Source organism: Vipera ursinii (genome assembly GCF_947247035.1).
Source record: "Vipera ursinii genome assembly, chromosome: 1".
In the NCBI taxonomy this organism is placed as follows: Eukaryota; Metazoa; Chordata; class Lepidosauria; order Squamata; family Viperidae; genus Vipera; species Vipera ursinii.
The window spans coordinates 265,567,508-265,593,068 of NC_139512.1; the positions used below are offsets into that span (position 1 = coordinate 265,567,508).

At 40.0% G+C, this 25,561-nt stretch overlaps 1 protein-coding gene across 2 annotated transcripts; it reads right to left on the bottom strand.

Moving 5' to 3' along the window:
* Positions 1-1,372: 1,372 nt before the first annotated feature.
* Positions 1,373-23,393, bottom strand: SLC2A12 (solute carrier family 2 member 12). 2 transcript variants are annotated; one of them, XM_083353170.1, is made up of 6 exons: positions 23,142-23,393; positions 11,177-12,505; positions 7,614-7,736; positions 6,072-6,204; positions 3,606-3,646; positions 1,373-3,077 (listed from the first exon to the last, which is right to left on the bottom strand). In XM_083353170.1, the coding sequence occupies exons 1-6, from the start codon at positions 23,245-23,247 to the stop codon at positions 3,046-3,048; spliced, it is 1,764 nt and encodes a 587-aa protein (XP_083209296.1). In that variant the 5' UTR covers positions 23,248-23,393; the 3' UTR covers positions 1,373-3,045. The 2 variants fall into 2 exon arrangements, with proteins under 2 accessions (XP_083209296.1, XP_083209295.1); XM_083353169.1 differs by lacking the exon at positions 3,606-3,646.
* Between the last annotated feature and the right edge of the window lie 2,168 nt (positions 23,394-25,561).

The following is a 25,561-nucleotide window of genomic DNA, read 5'->3' on the forward strand; positions in this document are numbered from 1 at the left end:
AAAAGTGACTTCAATACAGTAGTGACTGCTGTTCAAAATTGAAGAACCTGTCAATGATGCATTTTGCTAAGCAGAAAAGCTGCTATATGTGGGCATCATAAGTATGTGGAAAGAAACTCAGAAAAGCAGAAGAAACATTCCCATAAAGCTCAGATCAATATAGCTGATATTTGGCAACCAGCAGTTTGAAGAGAATACTTAGAGGCTTGTAAAATGAGATAGGAATTGTTTTTGGCTCACAGTAACAGAAGACTAGGAACATTTTTCAGTTGATTGGACCTCATTATGCTAAGCCATGATTTTAGACCTTATTTTTAAAGAAATTACAGTAGCCTGATTTATACAACTCTAGGCACAAACCATGGTTTACAGACCACAGTTGTTCAGTTCACGTTATATACTGAGCAAAAATTAAGATGGACTAGATTATAATTTTACAGTACAAAATGTGAATGCAGCCAGTGATTTGAAAATGCTTGTTTGGTAGGGGACAAAAATAATGAGCAGCAGTAAGCTACTTTAGATTACAAGTAGCTGATTCATAGTGTCTACTTATTAATGTTAAAACATCACTGTCTTTTCTCATCCAAAATTAAAAGATCAGACACTTCAAGACTACTATAACAATAATTTCATTTCTTAATCTGAAATCTAATAGAAAAAAAGATTCAGTCTTCATGGACTCAACACAAAAGTGGGCAACTCACCTGCAGATACTTTGATGTAGTCTGATGTAAGGCTTGAACCCCCATCTTCTATCATATTACCACCTGCCATATCTAGAAATGCTTTCACCCAGAGAATTTCTGGGCTATTCAGGAAGAGGATCATTTCCAAAGAAGGATGAGATAATAGAGGTTTTCAGATTTTCCTCCTTGGTGGTTGTAGTGCAGCTGGCAAAAACATGCGGATTTTTTCACGTGTGAGGGTACTTATCACTGGATAAAACCTCTAGTTGCCTTATGTCACATCTGGGCTTCTAGCCTGCTAAGATTACCCACTCCACATTTAAGCATCCATTAAAACAAGACAGTATCCTTTTTCTTTGAATTTCCTAATCTGCTTAAAATTCTGAGCTGGTAACCCAGAGAGGTTTTGGTCATTATTTAAGGCTGATGTAACCTGTACAGTTTGTACGATTTAAAACAGAGAAGTTGTTTTCAAGCCTAAAAGCAAACCGTAGTTCAATAGTACCAGAATATGTCTTGAAAAGCCTCAAGTTCTTAACTGCTCATTCTGTGGTGTGAACATTAGTAAGAAACTGGAAGCCTTTATTTCTTGGCTTAAACTAGCCCAGCATATTGCTAGGCCAAAACAACGCATATTGCATTGACTCAGTTCAATGGCACTGCAAGGCCAGTGTTCCTGCACAATAGCCAACAAATGCCTGTGGAAAGGCCAGCCACAGTAGCGAGTGCAAACCTTCCCACCATTCAGCTCCATTGGACAACTTTGATTTCGAATACCATAGTTTAGGCAAACATTTTCTAAACATCCATCATGATTTTTATCCTTACTTGCCTTTATTCTAAGATACAATAAGAAGCTCCCATTTTCTCTAAGGGGAATTGCTTAAGACCCTTTCTCATTTTGGTTCACCTGGGCGGCAATCTTTTGAGTTCTACAATAGACAAATCACAACAAAACATGATTTAAACCATCTGGTTTTGATTACTAGTTTGCTTTAAAAAAATATAACAAGGTCAATACCACTTGAAACATAAAAGAAAATGTTTAATTTAAACCACAAATCAAATTTTTTTCAGCTCCAGGAAGAAAGGGAAGCTTTCAAATAAGATACTTGTGCAAGTAACTCTAAGCCACAATTCAATACTAGATTCAAATTTAACTATAGCTTCCTACATCCAGATCTTGCCGTTTGCCCAGATTTAATGACCTGAGGGTAGATTCTCTACCTAGGCAGCCATTATAGATTGCCAAGCAGGTATGATAACTCAGTTGGGAATGGAATTTCTGTCACTAGTAATGTGGTCAAAGTGTGAAGTCATGTGACTGCATTGCTAAGTAATGGCAATCCCCGAAGTCCCAACTGCTGCCTTAACCCCAGAATGACACAGGTCATTAAACAAGGATGTTGCATGATTGCAACATGGGAACAGGACTGCCAGCAGGCCAGCAGCTACAGGTGGATAGGTACCATAGGCATACACTATTGAGCACTGGCAGGTGGATGTCATGGGCAGGTTCAATAAAGCACAGGAGGCTAGGCAGATGCCACGGGCAGGTGTTACAGAGCACGGCTGTGAGAGCAACTTGTGATTTTCCCTACCAGCCTTCCCCATTGACTGCTTGTAGGAAGCAGACAGAAAAAGTTACAAATGGCAATCGTGAGACTGCAGGATGCTGCAACTGATTTAATTGCAAGCCGGCTGCCAAGTGCCCAAATCATGATCACGTGACCACGGCGATGCTGCAACAGCCGCAACTTCAAGGATCAGTCGTTAGTCCCCCTCGTTCAGTGCCATCGTAACTTTGAATGGTTGCTGAACAACTGGTTATAATCTGAGCACTGCCTGTGATACACTTTGTGTGTTCGTGACGTAGCATGAAGCAATAGTCGGTGTCCTTCCTTTTAAATAGCTTGGCTAATACCATTAGGCCTAAAAAGCATAAGTACAGTTGCACAAGGGTGCTGAGCATGACCAAAAGATTTTACTCCCTAAAAGGTAAGTTTGCACAAATATCTCATTTTGTATTATTGACTATATTATGTTCCATAGAGATATCATTACAGGTTGACAACTCTGTGTTTAAAATGTGCAAATTCATTATTTTATAATGTTGACTGACCAAAAAAGTCCTCTAAAATAAAATCAGAGAAAGCTAATTTAGATTAAGACACTAAGCGTTCAGATGTAGTGGCAGGATTTCTACGAATTCTACCATCTTGTCCATTAGGAAAGCTAGCTCTTCTGGTCGTAGTGACTCAGCCATCTGCCTCTGCTTCTGCCTAGAAGAACTGTTCATTGACATCTTTATTAGAAAGTTCTATGGTTGAGCCAATCAACTGGTCTTGCCGCTGGCTCATCCAACAAAAAGGATTCTTGGCGTGCTTTCTGAAAAAGAGGAAACATTTCAGCACGATCTTTAACGTAAGGTTCTCAAAACACACAGATCCTCAAACTTTGGGGTACCGTGACCTTCCAAAATACTTAATACTGAATTTGTGTGACACTCTACAATCTTACCTTCCCTCTGTTCCAAAGCAGATTTTTCCTGGGGGATGTCAAACTGGCTCCCCATTGCAAAACTGTTTTCTGCAAGAGGTTCAATGACCAGGTTTCCTGGAGTGAATATGCACATGCACTACCAGGGTCCAGCATCAAATCCAGGAAAAGCCATCCCTGGAAGAGGGGAGAGATGAAGACTCTGCCAGGTTGCCTTAAGGCAGTGGTCAACAGCTGGTTCAGGTCTTGCAAGAGCTGCTGGTATGAGCACAAAGAAGGGGAACCCAGCACTGAGCTCCCATGTATGTCCTGGTCCAGCCAGAGTGGGAGTGGACATACACAAAGCCCACTTGCAACCCCCAGTTTGGGAAGCTTTGCCTTGAGATCCTGGGTTCCAACTTGGAAGGAAAAACGTACCTTTACCAAACTCTCTGTCCTTGATTTTATTTAAGACTCTTCTATATTTAAAAAAAAATGAATGGGAATTAGAGTGGAGCAAAGCATCAGGAATCAATTTCCAGCAATACTTTTATTTCTATTAAAGTTTCTGAACCCCCATATATCCCAGAAGGATTCCTAGAAAATAGAATGATGGGTGGCTACAGTTTTGCTTGCTTTCTGGTGTATGGGCCATGGTGGGTGTGTCCAACTATTTTGTAAATGTGCAAACAGGCTTTCAAAATTCCAGAAGTGTGCATTGGTCCAAAAATGTTGGGTGGCAGTTGGGATTAGTGTTGCTTTTTGTCCTTATCCATGCTGTGTCAGCAGCTTAGAAGTTATTAAATGGAATGGAATATTTCTGTCATGATAATCATCACATGCAATTCATTTTCAAAAGAATATTGACATACGGTATACGTAGCAGCTTTCCTCAAGGTGGTACACTCTAGATATTGGGTATTTCAATTTCCCAAATATCTAGCCAGCTCCATCTGTGTACAGAATACTTCGTGATACATTTAAGATTTTAAAGAGAAGTTCTAAAAAAATTATCTATGCAAGTAAATTCTAAAATAGCTAATATGCATATTCACGTGCTTTGCTTGACTACCATAAAACCGTCTGCTCTCTACTCCCTTTTAAACTCTTGAAGAATTTGTATTTAGGTTTTTGCAAGGGACACACTGCCACGACACTGCATACATAGGCTGATGAAGGGCGTCAAATTCTTGAAGTTCAGTGCTTATATTTCTTGCTTAAAGCAGGGCTATTCCCACCACTGCAGCAGTTATTTCCCTAGTTTCCCAGTTCAAATTAAAGCTACCACATTTAATTTAATTTAATTTAATAATATTTATATACCGCCCTTCTCCCTGAGGACTCAGGGCGGTTCACAGGGCAGAATAAAATACTAAATACAAACGTTAAAAAGAGATTAAATAATTGCCCATGTTAAAACAGTTGAAATAAAATTCTAAAACATCCAAGTTAAAAATTAAGACAATAAAAAACCCCACCAATCCCCATCAGGCTAGGCCGGCTTGTACAAACAGAAACGTCTTGAGATCGCGACGAAAGGAGCGAAGATCGGGCGCCATCCGGAGCTCTACCGGTAGCTGATTCCACAGCTCCGGAGCGCCCACAGAGAAGGATCTCCCCCTGGGGGCCACCAATCGACATTCTCTGATCGGTGGCACCCTGAGGAGGCCCTCTCTGTGGGAACACACAGGACGCAGGGAGCTTGATGCCGGCAGCAGATGTTCCCTAAGGTACTCCGGCCCCATGCCATGGAGGGCTTTGAACACCGTTACCAGTACCTTGAATCTCACATTGTTCTGTGACATGCTGATCTAAGTGTCTTTTCTGACATGCCCAACCAAGGTTTCTGCACACATAATCTTCAAACTCAAGATCAGCTGTGCAAAACCTTTCTCTAAGTGTTGAGAGGCTTCTTGCAGACAAAGTGACCTATGCTACCTCAGGAGGCCAAATATGTTGCCTCCACAATATAACCTGCCCAGTTGAACAAAATTATAAAAATTATAATTTTTATAAATATTAACACTGCAAAGTTAAAAACAATCAATCAAAAATACCAGCTATACTTTAATAATAATAACATCTTTGCATCAGCGCTGCTGCTAAGACATTGTCAGTTTCAAAAGAGGTTTTCAAAGAGGCCTATTTGAATGGCACCTTCTCTTAAATTGTTTTAAAAAGCCAAATGTGGACAGAAAAGTTAGGAACACAACTCTCAGGTTTGAAATTTGGGGCAGCGATGGAATGCTTGCATAACTTGTGTGGGTAGCTGGCAATTTCATTCACTCTTAGTCTGACATTATTTTGTAGTACTGTAAAATATGTTACCACTTGTCCACTAGACGTCAGATGTTCTCCATTTCAGAGAATCATCAAAGCATAAAACTGTGGCATAGCTGTGTTCAAGCCTACATCCATCACCATCTGTAACTTTGTTATAAATCCAGAGAGATGTGTTATGACTTTTTCGCCAGAGATGAATGAATCTTTAATTATAGCACAAGTAGTCCTTGACATGCAACAGTTCGTTTAGTGACTGTTCAAAGTTACAACGGCACTGGAAAAAGTGACTTTTTTCACACGTAGGACCATTGTAGCATCCCCATGGTCACGTGATCAAAATTCAGACGCTTGACGATTTATGACAGTTGCAGTGTCCTGGGATCACGTGATCCCCTTTGGTGACCTTCTGACAAGCAAAGAAAATGGGGAAGCTAGATCCACTTAGCAACACTTTGACTAATTTAACAACTGTAGTGATTGACTTAACAACTGTGGCAAGAAAGGGCAAACTCACTTAACAAATGAAATTTGGGGGTCAATTGTGGATGTAAGTCAAGCACTACCTGTAATACACTTGTATGTAAACAAATACAATATATGTGCATATTGCTTTGTACTTACTGTTTTGCCAGTTCCATGGATATTTGCTCTAAAGAACATCCTTTTGTCTCTGGTATACAGATAATGACAAAAGCTAATGAAGCTAGGCTCATTAACGCATAAATGAAACATATCCAGGGTAAGCCAAGTACGTCTAAAAAGAATAAATATTGTTTGACTCAGATACCTTAGGTACATAAATTCTTAGACAAATAAGCTGAGTATACCCAAGATTTGCTATAACATACGAGTATTAGTACATAGAATAACAGCAACAGCAAAACCAATTCGACATTGAAAAACACTCAACAAACATTCTATGTGTTTTATTTTCAACATATAGAAATTACTAGCTTACAAAACAAAACTTTATAGCAGATACTAGAAAGGATATTATGAAATATTTAAAAGTACTACTCTTGTTATAAAATGTCATAAATCTGTATTGAAGAACACATTGCTTTATTTTCTGATGGGTTGAAAATATTCCTTTTCTAAAACAAATAAGACATTTCCTTGGGCCACGGTTGCAAAATTGTATTTTTAGTCCTGTTGTAACTTTGAATGGTCGCTGCATGATGCAATTAGTAAGCAAGTTCTACCTGTTCTCTATTTTTTAATGAGCCTGCATATTTGAGCAGCTGAACTCTTGAGTTGTAAACACTTTTATGCTAAAAATATAATTTGAGGAACTGGCCCTAATGCACTGAAAAGGCTGTTTTGGTATTTTTTTCAAAATATCTTTTGGGTTGACTGATCAACTGATTCACAGGATTTATATGGCACTCCAGTCAAAAACGTCACTAGACAACTTACATCCCGATTTACAAAAACAAGTCTAAAACTATACAAGCAACAAGATTGTACAAAAGAGCCACAGGGATACATAAAGTTTTACGAGCTCACATCATTCCTGCCTCCAGAGCCTACTGAAGAACCCAGGTGTTCGGAAACCCAGTTGTGGATCCATTGATCACACAAAACATTTGGTGGATGCTCTGATTGTAAAAAGGACCTAGGATATATTTCTAAAATGACAAAGCCATTCTTGTTAAGATGACAGAAGCTTCCCGGTTGGTAGACAAGCCTTAAGTCACCCATCAATAGTTGCCATCTTTACAAACACCTGTGTGCAAAACAGCACTGGGCTCTCTATCCAATCCCCCAATGACTAAGGTAGATCCTGGATTGGTCCTGTGAAAGCCAATTCTTTGTTTTGAAAACATACTGCAAGTTACCTTGGAAATGGGGGTAATGACTATTTTCTCTGTTTTACGTTACTTTTATTCTGAGAGTGATTTTTGTCATATAATATTAAACATATCCTTCTGGCTACAGAGGACCTGTTCTCCAACTCCCTGTCTAGAGCAAGGAATCCTCCTACTATCTCAGACAAATGGTTAAAACCTCCAGCAATGACGCATGCACAATTCTTTGGACTTTCCCAGTTTCCTGGAATTCTGCTCAAAGTTGCCACAATTCATCATATTTCTGCCTTTTTAAAAGGATACCAAGCAGAGAAAAAGGCTGACTATGCTAATTCCCCAGCCACAGCAGACTTACTTGTTATAGTCAAAAACGTTGATGAAATGAGGAGATTAACCCCCCAGTTGATGCTTGATGTGAAAGCAATTGCTCTTCCTCTGATCCCTCCAGGAAATATTTCACTTAACACCAACCACGACACTGAAATAAAATAAAATCATTAGCTAGTCAAGTTTCACACTCTTCTACCCTGATCTTATAATTCATAGTTCCATTAAATTCTAGATTGTCAACTATAGCAGAGGTTCAAGAAGCAGCAGAATGAAGATACCCACAGATAATAAAACTGGAATTTTTATTTTAGGAGTTACTTTTTAAAAAAAAAAGTCACATAAATGATACAGCTACATTTAAAAAAAAACCCAGCAGGTTATCCAAGCAGGAAATGCTTGGATATTGTGATTAAAATATAAAAATAAAGCAGCTTATACTGTAGTCTCTAGTAAACAATGGTTTTTTTTGTTCCAGGTCATAAACAACCACCTGACTTTTGTGCTTTGAAACTACATTCTAAGCTGACTTATATAAAAGGTGCCCCTCTATGACCTTGAAGGACTTCCCAAGTAGGCATGGAGACCAAATGAAAGTCTTTTGATTTATTGTCTCCATTGACTTAACTGGATTAGGTATATTTGCTGATCAGGGAGAATAATTCTTTTCTAAACATGTATCTGGGACACCCATTTAATTTTATTTTGGATGTTAAACATTGCCACCATAATGCTTGGTTGCTTAGTTGCAATCTAAACAAACGACTACCCTCCTCCCCATTTCCATTGTTTTTACCTGTTCTGAGCCACCCAAGTTCACTTAGATGAGATGGATGGCCATACAAATTGAAAAATTATGGTTGGCCACATAGTCAGCCAGATATTTAGACTGAATGTGACATTTTCTTCCACCTATCAAGTCCTTCCCAAGGGCCCAGATAGGCAGAGGTTGTTGTTTATTAATATTAAAATTAGGAAACAAGCTGTTCCACGTAAAGCTGCCTTCTGCAATTAATGATTTTGTCAATGCCAATGGTGTTGAAGTAGTACTCCGGATGTTTTAGAAATCATTATTATCTAATTTTCCTTTATTGAGGAACAGTAACATCTCAAAATTAGCTACCTTTAAACTTAAGCTCCTAAATGACACAGGTAATTTCTAAATACAGATCTCGGTCTTAAGAAGGAAGCAAAAGCAGTTCAAATCATTGTTGCTTCCATATTGTTTCCTCACTTTGGGGGCTTCTCCTCCTTGCTCTGCTCTGTGCAGAAAGAGGGGATATGAAAATAGTGAGAGGCCCATACATTAGTCTTAAGCACAGTTCAGGCAGTGGTGGGATTCAACTGGTTTGCACCAGTTTGGCAGAAGCGGTAGCTAATTTTTTGTTGAGTTCTGGCCCAGGCACAGAAAGGACTTTCGGAAGTGGCATCCACTCAGAGAACCGGTTGTTCACATATTTGAACCGACCACTGAGTCCAGGTCTCTAGAAATTCAAGTATGACTTTAGTTTGGAATGAGGCAATTATAGAATAGAAACTAGAATATAACAGTGCCCCATTCTAGTCTGTGGCTTTGATTTATTGTCACTGAGCATTTGAAGCCAAGTAATCCTACCAACATAACATATAAGGCAACAAAATTTATGCTAGTATCTTTTCACATCTATTATTCAGAACAGGTGAGGCCTGTTTTTGTTTGGTTTTCAGCAGCCTTCCTTGGAGATGCAGACTGTTTCACATTAATAGAAGTATTAATAATTGTGATTCAGACATTACTCAAAGTAGAATTTATCTAAAAAGTGAAAGGAAGGGTTTAATCAATGTTGGATAGTCAAGCTACCATACTATTCATTACATCTAATTTGCTAAAGATGCTAAAGAGACAGACATTTTAAAGTTTTCATTTCCACTTGATGCTCTGAAATACTACAGTGGAATCAAGATAATGAAGAGAAAAGGTTTCTTGAGATTTTAGGAGATGGCCAAAGAAATTACTAACAAATACGAACAAAAGAACATTCTTCATTTTTGAGAGTACCGATGCCTGAATTCACTAGCTGCTAATAATTTAGAATAACTTAGGCTAAAACAGAAAGCAAAAAGGAGTTGCTGGATTAGATTTAATCACATTTAAGAATGTAAAACCGATTTTTTAAATCCTCTTTATTTCTTTTATTACTATGTAACACAAACAAGAACAACACTGATCAGCCGCCCATTTGTTTATCATGGTTTTTACAAGGCAAAAAGACCTTTCTGTTAGAAACCAATCAATGACTTTTTAAAAATCTAGTTGGCTTCACACATACTGTAAACCTGAATCATAAACCATAAACTACAAACCACAATATCTTAGTGTCGTATTATTTTCAAATAGATCACATAATGACTTACTGTGATGTGGGCACCAGCCACCGGTATTATTTCACTTTGTGTCCACAGTGGTGCAAAGGTAGGAGGTGTGGGTTTGATTAGGAGATAGCAACATGCCCTGAAGTATTAATATTCCTGAGGAAATCTTCCTTGAAGTCAGCCATTCCCTGTCCTATCTAGATTCTATTTATTTTGGTTAAGATGTTTTCAATGAAAAATATAATGATGCTATATAAAGCATAGCATCAATTAATTTAATGTCTTTATTTCAAAAATGCCTTTCGCACAACATAGCCTATCCTAAGCCAATAAAAAGTAAATGGCTGCAGCCCAATCTTTGATTAGAAGCTTATCCATTTTCTTATCCTGAGAAAAAGCAATGGTACATATCCTCCAGGAGCTAGAGGAAATAATGGCATATGATATCACCAGCCTGTTTTCAAATAAAGGATGTTTTGTGACTGGCCATGTTCATAATGGCAACCATTCTCTGAACTGATCTACGGAAACCACCCAAAACATATTCTTAAACCATAAAATGTATCCTCCAACTTAAAAGTATTTTTTACTAGTGCGATAAACAGAAGCTTCTGAGGGGAATAAGACAACTTGCCACAGCCAACTCACTGTGACCAACTTCCCATGGCCAACTCACCGCAGCCAACTTGCCATGGCCATGAGTGAGTTGGCTATGGAAAGTTGTCACAGACCCTTTCTGAGGGCCAAATTACATTTATTTTTCACCTGGGTCAGTGTTTCCCAACCTTGGCAACTCTTAAGATGTGTGACTTCATCTCCCAGAACTCCCCAGCCTGCAAGGCTGTGAAACACTGATCTGGGTGATCCAACTGCTTGCAAACAAATCTATTTCCTAGAACAGTGGTTTTCAATCTTTTCTTCACCACAGATCCCCTTTAAATATCTTTTGTGGCAAAGGACTACCAAGACTTAATTCAAAGACATAAAACATAACATTTCTTCAAGCCTTCGCAGACCCCCTGGGACATTCCGCCCCCCCCCCAGGAGTCTGTGGATCACAGGTTGAAAACCACTGTCCTAGAAGATGTGGCACGTCATACTGTCTTGGCATATCAGCAAAGCTTTTGCTTTACAATTTTTGTTGCAAAACTTCCCTATTCAGTAATATCAATCCAAGCATCTTAACACTACATCAAAATATGAGAGAACAATATGCAAAGCAATATATGTAACACTTACTTGGTCCAAGTCCTATGGAGAAAGCTGCAACATAAACCAGCAAGCTAGCCAAAGAGAGCCATTTCAGAAAGGGTTGCACCTTTGCAGGTTCAACTGCAACCTGGGATTCTGAATGCATTCTGGCGAACAGTTTGTCTCCTGCCAATATTGTTCTGTTCTGATACTCTGGGTCAGCAATTTCACCCTTCCACTGTGAACTTTTAACAGATAAAGTCGTGCCAGCAAAACGTTCCTTAAAAGTTTCATTGGTGAAGGTCACTGCTCCTGCTCCCTGAAACAGGATCTCTTCCAAAGACTGGTTTTTACAGACATTGGTGACATTCACATGTATATTATGCATCACTAATCCTAAGGTGATCAATGACACTGACATGAGGGCTGAGCCAATACAGAGAAATGTCTTGCTTCCTACGTGGTCCACAAAAAGAATGGCTGGTATCGTACTGATCACTTTAACCACTCCAACCCCGGTTGAGGCCAGAGTAGCTGCTGCATTGCTCTGGAATCCAACTGATTTCAAAACAGTGGATGTGTAGAACAAGATGTTGGGTTGTCCAGTTATTTGTACAAAAAAAACAAGAGAAATCCCTATCATGATCCGTGTTCTCATGTTGTCTTTGGATTGGAACAAATCCAGAAAATGGTATTGGTGTTCATCTTTCAAGGAAGATTTGATCATGGTGAGTTCTTCAGTAGTGTCTGAAGTTGCCCTGAGTTTTCCAAGTACTTTACTAGCAGCTTCATCGAAACCTTTCATAAGCAAAAAACGAGGACTGGGCAGAAGAAAATATAAAGCAGCTATTTGTAAAACCCCCAGTGGAATAACAAGGCCGAACATGTACTTCCAACCATGGGATACATTAGCAAAGGCATAATTAGAAATGTAGGCAAAGAGAATGCCCGTAACTATCATGAGTTCATTTAAAGACACAAGCAAGCCTCTTCTGTGCTGCGGGGCAATCTCTGCGATATACACACAGGTTGCAGTTGAAGAAAGGGAAATGGAAACCCCTATCACAATCCGTCCCACTATAAGTAGTTCATAGGAGGCAAAAATGATCAGAATCAGACTGCCCGCAACTAGTAAAGCAGATGACAACATAATGGTAAATCGCCTCCCATATTTGTCTATCAGGATTCCACCAGTTACTGAAGCTAACAAGGCACCAACAAGAATTGTGCTTACAATTATTTCTTGTTGTCGGCACGAAAGTGTTAGGATGCTGGTTAGCTGAAGAAGAGCTCCAGAGATAACTGCAAGCTCATAACCCATCAAAAATCCACTGATGGCAGCAATGACAGAAGACAGGAGAGTGAACATCCCACAACCTGGAATTAAAGGATATGAGAAGAATCCATTTAGTTTTGTAGCAGCAGTAAACATACCTTAGAAACCATACTTTTCTAAGATGGTGTAGCAGTTACAATGGAGAATTCTATAAAAAGAGTTTTAAATAGATTAACCTTTCTTATTTCAAAAATCAGCATGCTGCTGTATGAGCCCAGAGAATTAAGAACTGAGCTGAGGAAATAGTCATGATTAAGTTGTGGCAGAGTTTTCTGGACCCAAACTAGAAGTTGGGTCTGCTAATGAGTGGAGTCCCACCCAAGATTCTTGGTCATAAACAAAAAGTCAATAGAATATGCTGGTTACGGTTGAAATGGTACATCTAGAACAGTGAGGGTGAACCTTTTAGAGACTGAGTGCCCCAAAACCGCCCCACCCCTGCCCCCATCACTCCGCCTTGCCTGTTCCACCCCTGTCCTGCCCCCACCCCCCCTGCCAGGCCACCCACCACCTCCACGGCCCGCCGATCGCTCAGGTGGCCCTGCAGCGCCATGGTGACCACACCCTCTACCCGCGCCCTGCATCATCTGTGCGCGATGGGGCGCGAGGGCAGAGTCTTTTCCCTGCTGCCCAGCTGCCATGTGGTTGGCTGCGCTGCTCTCCGCTCAGGGGCCACTCTCCTCTGGGGGGGCTGCTGATGAGGGGGCCGCGGAGGAGGCAGGGCTGGGGTGAGGGTGCATGTGCCCACAGAGAGGGCTCTGAGTGCCGCTTCTGGCACACGTGCTATAGGTTCACCACCACTGATCTAGAAGGAGTATTCACAACAAACATTTTTGATCTCCACAATTATTATTTTTTTACCAAAACATGGGATTGTTTGGGATGCCAGAATAATGGACAACTGGAAACCTGAGAAATGGAGCTAATTTCAAGATACCATTTTATTATGAAAGTAATTGTTTTCTTTTACGTTTCTTATTTTTAAATAATTTTCCACAAGCTTTTTTTCATCCTTTAGATTTAAGATTTAGGAAAGGACCTAGGTTAATTATATTAAAACTGCTAAATTGCAAACATGAATTAACATGAAGTTCCCATTGAAGGAATGTATGCAATGTGAAACTGTTCAGATAATAACTCTGGTACCATTTATTTGCACTGGATTGTGTTTTTCTAACAAATCACAACACATCCCAGAAAAGACCTCATAGGAGAGGCATAGAGACACCCTGGCCTAAAAACTATCCAAATGAGAGATTGCAGATGATTTTCCATATTCTACCTAAACCTAGAATCTGCCAAATCTCGCAATTTAATTTTGTTTTTCTCTGTGTGTTTCTCTCTCTCTCTCTGTGTAAAATTTAGCTTAACCAGACTGTTTTGTCTTATGCACTTGCTTAATCATTTGGCCTTTAATCTGTACTGTTTATGATTTTTTAAAAAAAAAATCCTACGTTTGCTGATTGTCCACACTACCTTAAATATTAGAAGCTACTTTAATTTCTGATTTTAAAGGTAAAACTCTGAATAAAAAAATTAAAATGCTATTTAACTATGCTCGTTGGACATAGGTTGAGACACATTTTAATATCCACTTTAAGTTGGTCTTTATAAGAGTTAGAATGTGTGTTCCATTAATTGCACTGTTGTTAAACAATGGGCCCAGGAACAGTTACACGTCACCATATTCATCATTAAGAGGAGGGAGAGACCGAGATGCTCAAGTACAACAATAATGGCTGAAAACAGTTAACAGAAGAAAGGTTGATTACTTTTCCATGCATCACTGAGTACTCTTTGCTAGGCATTCTGCCTAAGATGTGTTATACGTTGTTTCCAAAATCTATTCTGTTTAATTCCTTTAGATTTCCTTTCACTTGGCCTTTTTAAATTATCTCCTGCTACACTTCACTTTGTTTACTTTTGTTAATCATAAAAATACTAACAATCAATACATAAACATGAACAGTAACTTAAAAAAAACATATTTATTGACTTAATATTCAGAACCATTTTTCAGTGTACATTACACTAAAAACAAATTACTCTTTTATTTCTTATGCTACCTGTTATTATAATCGTATATTTTATCAGCTATTAATTGAACTACCCACCTTTTGGCAGTATTTTAAAATGGATTATTTATTTATTAAATAAGCGGTATACTGTTCATGTCACCATAGTGACTCATAGTGATTAAAAAATACAGTTTACAAAAATGATACAACACATGCCCAATATCTAAAAATCATCCCACTTTCCAGTCAAATAAAGACAAGAACTAGGTAAACCAAAGACAGACAGAGAGGCTAATGGTCCAGCAAATACATGTAGGGCTATACAAGTGATGACAACACCTTTAATTGTACTCAGAAACTTGCTGGAAGCTAGCACAGTTCTTGGGGTTTTTAATGAGCATATTTGGAAAGACCCCAAACTGCCAACATCACTGCACGAACCTTTTTTCATAGATGGTGCTTAGTAGACCTATGACATTTGAAAAGTTGCTGGTGTAGTAACGATCTATGGCATTAGAAGTTCTATTAGGAACAGAGCTCTCCTTTGATCTAGAGTAAGGGTGTCAAACTGCCGGCCTACGGGCCAGTTGCATCATGCCGAATAGTTCCAGCAATGCGAAAAAAATCATGATACATCGCAACGCGTTAGGTGACGCAGCGAGTTTGACACTTGTGATCTAGAGCTTAAGGCCCCAGGCTAGAAACCAAGGCAGTGTAAATTCTAGACCCCATCTTAGGCAGGAAAGCCAGCAGGGGCAGTCTTTGGGGCAGTCCCTCTCTCTCAGCCCATGACATCATGCTCAGGTGACAAGCTGGTTTAGTCGATTTTTGTTGCAACCAATGGATCAACACTCCAGAAAAAAACAGACCCTGAATCTGCTGAAAAATGCCAGAAAGAAAAAAAGAAATAGAAGTTCTATTAAAAGTTCTAAAAAGTTCTATGGCGTTAGAAAAAGTTGCTGGTGTAGCAATGTATTGTCTGGATTCTCTTTTCTCATCTCTTTGCTTGCTTTTGCCAACTATTTCATCACAGATGGGAAAGCATATGATTTGCCTAGGTGAATCATGCTCTAGGGATGAGAAAGGCCAGCAATAAGGAAACAGGGTGATAAACTGTAGTTGCTTGCTCAATCTAATGATACTGTAAATAATTAATGGAGAAAATGGAGATCACCAGAGACTTTATTTTTTTGATGGGGGGTGGGGAGTCAGGTAAATGAAAAATTAACAGCGGACAACTAGCAAATATTTCAGTCAAGATAATCAAGAACAGAAAATTAAATTTATATTTCAAAGTAGCCTAAAAAAGAAACAATAAATAGCATCCAGATTAGGGCATACAGTACACTGTTCTGCAGGTGGTTCCAACATTTAGGAGTGGGAATTGTAGGCAAATGACAAACATTTGGAAAGACGCGGGAGAAGAAAGTGGAGGGGATGATGTCTAAAATGCTACTATGCAAATAAGAAACCATAATCTGACATGGCTCCAGTTTCCCATACTTTATTAAAATCTGCACATTACACAATTTACTTATTTCATTAAATGCATTAAAGCTGCCAATTCCAGAAGACTCTCCTCACCCATTGACAATGACAGTACATCGGGTCCTACAGAATTAAGCACTTAGAAATTAATAAAGTACAAAGAAAATTATTTATCATTTAAATTTCTTCCAAATTCAACAAAGGCTCTAAGCGGCATACAAATTAACACTACGTGAACTGTTTGTCGCCCTTTTTTAGGACAGCTGAGTTATAATTTTAATTTTAACTGGGGTTTTATTTATGCAAGGACAAATATAATTTTTTTAAATTTGTTTTTAACTTTTGTATCTTGGTTTTTTAATCACCCTGTAAACCGCCCTGAGTCCTTCGGGAAAGGGCGGTATATAAATGTAATAAAATAAATAAATAAATAAATAAATAAAGGATCTGAGCCATCCTCTTTCCTTTCCAAGCAAATTCTTGATGGAAAACAGCATCATCTTCTTAGAATTATATGAAGCCTTGTGATTTATTATAAGATTAATGCCTGCTTTTTTATTTCTATTATTAGAAGTTTACTAACATCTAAGCAATAAATTTAAAATGAAGGCACTTGCCTTTGTTCTTGTATAAGCATGTTTAGTTGCCCATGCTGACTTGCAATAGCTTGGATTTTACATTTAGATTTACATTTTACATTTAGAACTCGGCCTTCTCCAGCACACACATACTTACTGCACAGCTTTCTGAAAATATGCACTTTAGAGACCGAAGTGTGAAAAGGCTTTCCTGGACATGATCTAAAACTAAATTTCTAAAATGCAAAGCAACAGAACTGTCCCAATTGCTCTGTTGCTTAACACTGTTTATACTATTCCTCCCCTATCTGTTCTCTCCTTCTCCAGGACACAGGTGATTGTCTGTAATTTCAAGAGCATTTGTAGCTTGAATGACTAGAGCAGGGGTCTTCAAACTTGGCCCTTTTACAACTTGTAGATTTCAACTCCCAGAATTCCTGGCTGAGGAATTCTGGGAGTTGAGGTTCACAAGTCATAAAAGGGCCAAGTTGGAAGACCCCTGGACTAGAGGCAGAATTCTGGTCCTTCCAGCTTCTATACAAAGCTTTTCTGAATCCTTTTCTGTCGGCTTTGATTTCTAATCTTTCCTTCAGCTGTTCATGGGACTCACCCTTTCCTGAACCTCTTTCCACCTTAATTAAGTTGCTAGAGCCCATAACCCTGCTTGAAGCATGCTGCAGACATCTTCAGGCTTTTCTAAGAGATGGAATATGTGCAACAATTTAGTGAGGCAGTTGTTATAACTTAACAGAAAGGTGCATAGCATATACATTATAAAAAGGTAACGGTTCCCCCGCACATGCGTGCTAGTCGTTTCCGACTCTAGGGGCCGGTGCTCATCTCTGTTTCAAAGCCAAAGAGCCAGCGTTTGTCTGAGGTTGTCTCCGTGGTCATGTGGCCGGCATGACTAGACGCCAAAGGCACACGGAGCGCTGTTACCTTCCCACCGTAGTGGTCCCTATTTTTCTACTTGCATTTTTTACGTGCTTTCGAACTGCTAGGTTGGCAGAAGCTGGGACGAGTAACAGGCGCTCACTCTGCTACACAGCACTCGGGATTCGACCCGCCAAACTGCTGACCTTCTAATTGACAAGCTCAGCATCCTAACCCACTGAGCCACCGCATATATACATTATACAAGGAGGCAAAACCTAGCACCTAGCAAAATGTTGGGGGCAATAAGCTGACTTTGTAATAATGCCGCTTGGGGCCCCCCGAAAGCCCTAATAAGCAGGCATATACATAGAATGAAGGCTATTGCTAAGCACATTGATTTGTGCTTCTTAGATTGTAAGCCGCCCTGAGTCTTCGGAGAAGGGCGGGATATAAATGGGATAAAAAAAAATACACTCTACCAGGAGTCAAGAATATGTGCTCCATATATGTGAAGAAAAAGGCACTTCAGATTAGCCGTCTCTTAGGCAGAGTGATGAACAAAAAGAGGACAAACATGTCATCCTTCATTGTCTATGTGTTCTTCCCCTCTCTTGCCCAGTAAGCCATGAGATGCTGAAGAGTCAACCGTCTCTAAGAGTTTGCAAAAGATAGGTATAAAGATATATATAGCAAATGGTAGTGGTGTAAGTGTAACTACATTTCATTAAGTTTCTTTTCCCTTGTGTGTCTCTTTCTCACTACTTTTTTTTTCTGTTTTACATAACATTCTCACCTCAAAAGGGAATATTCTGATGGATGGATGTACATAGTCACCATGGTACCTTAGTTTAAGGAAGTTTCAAATGTAGAATTAAACATGTTTTTTTTAACAAATCAGAGCAGGTATGTTATCTTTTGTTTGGTTTTTTTTTAAAAAAAACCCATATATTTTTATATAAAAACTACAAAAGCACTTCAGTAGTGAAAAGCAATGGTCACAGAACATTCAGTTTCCCCCCATATCCTTGTGAGGTTGGTTGGGCTAAGAAAGACTGACTAGCCAGTCAATGAGCTTTCATGGCTGACCAAAGACTGGGTCTTTTTCGTAGTCTTGTCCAGCATCTTCTCCGCTACAGGAATGACACTGAGAAGAAGCATTTCTTGCATACTTCATAGTGAAGAAATGCATATAACATTTGAAGAAAGAGGGGGTTGTAGAGAAGTCAGCCTTAAATTACCCAGCTGCATTATTGCCAATGAATTCAGATTGATGGACATCATGCTCCTAAAATAACAACTTGTTTTGTTTCCCAGTGAGGCTAGAATGCCGTTGCTCCACCTAAGCCCCACTGATGTTCCATCATTCCAACGAAGAGGGACAACTCAATAAACTCTGGCAGCTACTTTTTCGCTTTCTTTCTTTCCTACCTACTCCTGTTCACTACATTACACAAATGGCTTTCAGAAGAAGAAAACTATACGGCTACCATGAAAAGTATCCAGAAGCTTCAACTGGTAAAAAATGTGGCTGTAGGCAATCTTGAGCACCCAAGGAGTGGTATATATAACCCCTCTGCTGCCTGAGAATACTCCGGGTGCTAGTCTGCTTCCAAGTCCAATTCAAGGTCTTGGATTATAACCCTTAAAGCCCTACATGGTATGTGGCAGGGTTATCTTATGGAACCATCTTCATCCTGTTACATCAGCCCGACCCACCCAGTCAAGGAGGAAAAGTATGTTACAGACCTTTTCAACCAAAAGTATGTTACACACCTTCTCAACCAAAGAATTCCAACTGATGGGGCCCAGGAAGACAGCCTTCTCTGCCGTTGCCCCTGGCCTGTGGAACACTCTCCCCCTAGAGGTGAGGCAGGCCCCCACCCTCTTGACCTTCCTAAAGGCCTAAAAACATGGCTCTGTTTTTTGCTTCAGGTGCGCAGAGGAACCTGCAGCCCTGGGCCTGGTTAGCTCCCCAAAAGTCCTCCCTGACTTTTAACGTTCCTCGCCTCTTTTAAATTTTATAAACCATTTCATACTTTTAATATTTTACTGTACACCACCCAGAGTCCCTCTGCAATAGAGCTGAGTGGTTCTTAAATATGATAAACAAATAAAGGAAGTTTACTGAAATATAACGCTGGATTAACTTCTAACTTGCGAACCTGTGTAGCACCTATATATATCAATGATATACTGTGTACATTATGTCTTCTCACATCCATCTAATATTAGCAGTCTCAGGCAGGCAGTATTGACAGATTTATCCGATATACAGGTAGGGTGTATTTGGACTCATTGATCTGAATTAATGATCCAAAAAGAAGAGAACAGAAATAGAGCAAAGTGAACGAGAAGGAAGTAGAAAACAGCACCAAAAAAGTATTAGGAATAAATTATATATATAATGCAATCCAATCCAATCCAAAATTTCATTTTAAAGATCTACAAACCTTGACATTGTTTTAATCAGAATGTAAGACATTAATGAGAAGTCTAAAAAAACCTGATCCGATTACATTTTAAATCCTTTCTATGCATTCTTTCCTAATATAAACTATGAACATAATAGTGTTCTTTATAGTAGATGCAGCACATTTAAAGGAATTTTACATACTACTCACCTTTCTGTGTGTGTATGCAACTACTTGCAAAATTAACATCTACAGTGCTTCTTTCTGTGGCTATAAGCCTTTGAAACAACCCAAAATCTAATCAATTGTTGCAGATTTACAAAACAAGCCCTTATCACAGCATCATTATATTACATTATCAATGTTTTTGGGGGGATGAGACCTAGTATTTTATGAGTAATTGGATATAAAGTATTAAATAATCTAAACCTAAACCACATTCAGACCGTTATCAACAAAGGAATTTTGATCTCTATCCATACCTACCATCTGGTAATGTCATTCTTGGATAGATGCTGGGGCCCTCAAATTCAAAAGGGTCAATATCTATTGCATTGATGGATACTGTAGTGTGGTGTCTCTTTAAATGAGAGCAACGGATATCTGCCAGTTGTCTAATACAGTGTTTCTCAACCTTAGCAACAACATGCTGGCTGTGGAATTCTGGGAGTTGAAGTACACACAGCTTGGGACCACCAAGCTTTGCTCACCTTTTTCTCACCTTTATTATTTTTTACAAATAACTCAAGGCAACTAATATACCTAATATTCCTTTCTCTACCTATTTTCCCCACAACAACCCTGCAGTGGTGAGATAAGTTGAGAGGGTGTGACTGGCCAAAAGTCCTCCAGCCAGCTTTTATGCCTAAGGCAGGTCTAGAACTCACAGTCTCCTTAACTACTAGACCAGGAGTCTTCAAACTTGGCCCTTTTATGACTTGTGGACTTTAACTCCCAGAATTCCTCAGCCAGGCACGCTGGTTGAAGAATTCTGGGAGTTGAAGTCCACAATTCATAAAAGGGCCAAGTATGAAGACCCCCGCAACTAGATCAAACTGGCTGTCAGGCTGCTTGAAAAACACTAGTCTAACAAAAGAATACCATAAGCCACAACAAACCTGACCCATTCAATATATGGGTACCATTCCCTGCCATTAGCAGAATGCTGTTATGGAACAAAGCAAAGGACTGACATGGGTCCCATCAAAAACACTGCTGCTTGCTAGGAAAGCGACCTTGGCAGCTTCAGGGATTGCGATGAGATGGGAAGTCAGGTTAAGAGATGTTGAGATGCAGGCAATGGAAACATGAGACCTTTTCAGGTAGGGATCCCTATCCCAAGGTTTTTTTTTCTTTTTGCTAATCACAGTTAGTCCTCAACTTACAACCATTCATTTAGTGACTGTTCAAAGTCACAATGGCATTGAAAAAATGACCATTTTTTCACATTTATGACTATTGCAGCATCTCCATGGTCATGCGATCAAAATTCAGACACTTAGCAACTGCCTCATATTTAAGATGGTTACAGTGTTCTGGGGTCATGTAAACATCTTTTGTGACCTTCTGCCAAGCACAGTCAATGGGGAAGCCAGATTCATTTAACAACAGTGCCACTAACTTTACTGTATTCACTTAACAACTGTGGCAAGAAGAGCTGTAAAATGGGGCAAAATTCACTTAAAAACTGTCTTGCTTAACAATAGAAATTTTGGGTTCAATTGCTATCGTATGTCGAGGACTACCTGTGTACTTGCTTCTTCTGTTAATCTCCTGCGCCATTTTCTATGAAATTCTAAGCTCTTTGCTTACTTAAGGGAGCCAGCTGATCTTGCCTGTGTTCTTTACTTAATTAACTAATCCAGCAAGTGTTCAAGGTTAATCAATCATACCCATTAGTCCTTATCATACTAACACAAGCTCTCTTCCAACCTCCCACTTTTCTTGCTGTCGGCTTTTAAGAGGGCATTTTATGAATTCACTGGCTAGAACAGAAGTGCTTCATCAAAGGATTTGTATATGTATTGAAAACAGTCATCTGCACAAAGCCATTCCAAGTATCTCAGCTGTCATGTGAAAGTTAAATCCTTAGGATCAGCACATTGTAAATGAATATACCACCCCATGTAGCTCTTTTGTGTTACTTTTGGAAATCTGCAAAAGACCCAGTAGGCATAAACAAAAATGAAACAATAATGACACTGCGATCTTAAGGGTTTTTAAAAACATATATAATGCCAGTCTTGCTGTGTTCTGAAATCAGAGCCAAAATCGTCAGCAAATACTTGGAAAGACAACCACGAATTGAAGCTTCAAGCGGGCAGATGTTGTTTTCATGGTGTACAACAGTCACTCTAGGTTATATCTTACAATAAGTTCAGGCACCTTGTCTGTCCAATTAAAGCAGGAAATAAAATAAGCGCAAGATAAACAATCCACAGCACACATGCAAAAAAACGATGCAAAGGCCATTCATTGTTCAAGGATAAGATCAAAGTGCTTAGCAGATGGAGACTTACTTGGACCAGGAAAAACAGTATTAAAACTTAGTTACTATTGCTTAAATGAGGGGCTAGAAACTGAGGGACCCCAGTTGATATAAGTAGTGATTAAGACTTCAGGCTAGAAACTGAGGGACCTGAGTTCTAGTGCTGCCTCCAAAGCCAGCTGGTGATCTTCAGCCAGTCACTCCTTCAAATCTGGGAAGGAGGCAATAGTAAATCACTTCTGAAACATTACCAAGAAAACTGCAGGGATTTTCCAGGCAGTCGCTAGAAATCAAGACTAGGCACATTTATTTATTTATTTTATTTTATTTTATTAGATTTGTATACCGCCCTTTCCCGAAGGACTCAGGGCGGTTTACAGGGTAATTAAAACAAGAAATACAAAAGTTAAAAACGATTTAAAAAATTACAACAGTCCCTGAACAAGTAAAAGCCCCCAATTAAAATTACCCCACCCCTCCGGTGGCTTAGTTTTATACATCACCCCAGAATTGCTCCTGGGCTAAAATAGACCAAGCAGAATTCTTCTCCTTTGCCTCCTTTGGCTTCTGACGCGCCAAAAGGATCTCTATCTATGTACATACTGGCAGTGTTATTTCCAATACCGCCCTAAAGAAAGAAGAGGAATGAGAAAACTGAGTGACAAAACGACTGCAAAAGTTCCGAGCTATTTTGTTTCTTAATATGCATTTTGCCTCTCGTGTTGTTCTGTTGCTTGACCTTGGAAAGTTACAAACGTGCATTAGCTGCGTCTCTCAAGTCTGCAGGCATGGCCGCAATCGGGATTCGGCTGTTTTACCTGTTTGAGCTGCTGGAGGCTCGTGAAAGCTTCTGGCTGCGGTAGCCTCTTCCGAGACGCTCTGGCTTTTCGGACTGAGGTCCTCCTGGTTCTGCCCGAGTAACATGGCTGGAGCCTGAGAAAGCCCAGGGACCCTTCGAGACTAAACGCCTTCTTCCCCAGGCGCTCCAAATCGGCGTTGAGTCTCGCCGCTCTTCTCATGGCAGCAGGATGAAATCTGAAAGTTACTAAGGCGATCCGCGAGCAACTTTTCTTTCCGCTACCCGCTGGCTTTGCCCTTTTCGGTGACCCGGCCTGTTGCTATTCTGGCGGAGCCTATCAGCGGCGCGAAAGGGAGGGATTTTTTTTTTCCTTTTCCAGACGTATTGTTTTCACTTTAAACAAATAGCTGAGAACCGAAGAGGAGGAACGCGGAGCTCAGCCGAAGCTCTGGAGCTAGTCGTTCTAAGCCAGGGGTCTTCAAACTTGGCCCTTTTGTGACTTGTGGACTTCAACTCCCAGAATTCCTCAGCCAGACACGTTGTCCTGTGTAACATCCCTTTAAAGCCGGGGTCTTCAAACTTGGCCCTTTTATGACTTGTGGACTTCAACTCCCAGAATTCCTCAGCCAGACACGTTGTCCTGTGTAACATCCCTTTAAAGCCGGGGTCTTCAAACTTGGCCCTTTTATGACTTGTGGACTTCAACTCCCAGAATTCCTCAGCCAGACACGTTGTCCTGTGTAACATCCCTTTAAAGCCGGGGTCTTCAAACTTGGCCCTTTTATGACTTGTGGACTTCAACTCCCACAATTCCTCAGCCAGACACGTTGTCCTGTGTAACATCCCTTTAAAGCCGGGGTCTTCAAACTTGGCCCTTTTATGACTTGTGGACTTCAACTCCCAGAATTCCTCAGCCAGACACATTGTCCTGTGTAACATCCCTTTAAAGCCGGGGTCTTCAAACTTGGCCCTTTTATGACTTGTGGACTTCAACTCCCAGAATTCCTCAGCCAGACACGTTGTCCTGTGTAACATCCCTTTAAAGCCGGGGTCTTCAAACTTGGCCCTTTTGTGACTTGTGGACTTCAACTCCCAGAATTCCTCAGCCAGACACGTTGTCCTGTGTAACATCCCTTTAAAGCCGGGGTCTTCAAACTTGGCCCTTTTATGACTTGTGGACTTCAACTCCCAGAATTCCTCAGCCAGACACGTTGTCCTGTGTAACATCCCTTTAAAGCCGGGGTCTTCAAACTTGGCCCTTTTATGACTTGTGGACTTCAACTCCCAGAATTCCTCAGCCAGACACGTTGTCCTGTGTAACATCCCTTTAAAGCCGGGGTCTTCAAACTTGGCCCTTTTATGACTTGTGGACTTCAACTCCCACAATTCCTCAGCCAGACACATTGTCCTGTGTAACATCCCTTTAAAGCCGGGGTCTTCAAACTTGGCCCTTTTATGACTTGTGGACTTCAACTCCCAGAATTCCTCAGCCAGACACATTGTCCTGTGTAACATCCCTTTAAAGCCGGGGTCTTCAAACTTGGCCCTTTTATGACTTGTGGACTTCAACTCCCACAATTCCTCAGCCAGACACATCCTGTGTAATATCCCTTTAAAGCCGGGGTCTTCAAACTTGGCCCTTTTGTGACTTGTGGACTTCAACTCCCAGAATTCCTCAGCCAGCGTGTCTGGCTGAGGAATTCTGGGAGTTGAAGTCCACAAGTTACAAAAGGGCCAAGTTTGAAGACCCCTGTTCTAAGCTGTTTCTCCACGATGAGTATTTTACAATCCCCCCCCTCCTCCGCTCCCTTTTACTCCCCCACCCCGGTGTCTTTCTGTGTGTTTTAAGAGCTGAAGTACTTGCAGGGCCTACACAAACAAGCCAAACGAGCACACAGGGTACCGTCCTTGCAAAGGACCATCAGTTTTATACTTTTTTTTTTTTTTAACCATTCTGAGCAATGAAAGAAATGAGGGGAAGAGTCATCATTCTAAGGCAAATCCAATGACTGTTGGTCTGGCTGCTTTTCTCCCCCTTTTTTCAATAAAAAGAAACGAGGAAGCAGAACCCCCAACATCTGAGAAGAAAATGGGGATGCTTACAGCCAGCTCAAAAGTGGATTATTTCCGTAAAAATGTAAATCCGTTACAAATATGTTTTGCAGAGGCAACAGTAGGATGTGGGTGTGTATAATGATTTTAGATTCAGCTGTCCTGCCGAAAATACAAAATGTAGCATTACCTTAAAATAAATTTAATAAATAAATAAAACATTGTGAGGTGAATATAAGTAGCATTATTTCCTGAACAACCCACAATTGTTTGGGTTCAGACATAACTATAAAACTATAAGCCCCTGTGGTTGATTACATTGCACAAAGCAAAACCAGACTGCCTCAGTGCAACACGTCATCCCGCCAGTAATATTTAAGTATTAAA

What these genes read in the sequence shown, in the direction of transcription:
- SLC2A12 (XM_083353169.1), bottom strand. Translation starts at nt 23,247, where the DNA reads ATGTTACTCGGGCAGAACCAGGAGGACCTCAGTCCGAAAAGCCAGAGC. An exon ending in AACGTTTTTGACTATAACAA is followed by an intron (nt 6,205 to 7,613) that starts GTAAGTCTGCTG and finishes TATTCTTTTTAG; the next exon opens with ACGTACTTGGCTTACCCTGG. An exon ending in TCCATGGAACTGGCAAAACA is followed by an intron (nt 3,078 to 6,071) that starts GTAAGTACAAAG and finishes CCTCTTTTTCAG; the next exon opens with AAAGCACGCCAAGAATCCTT.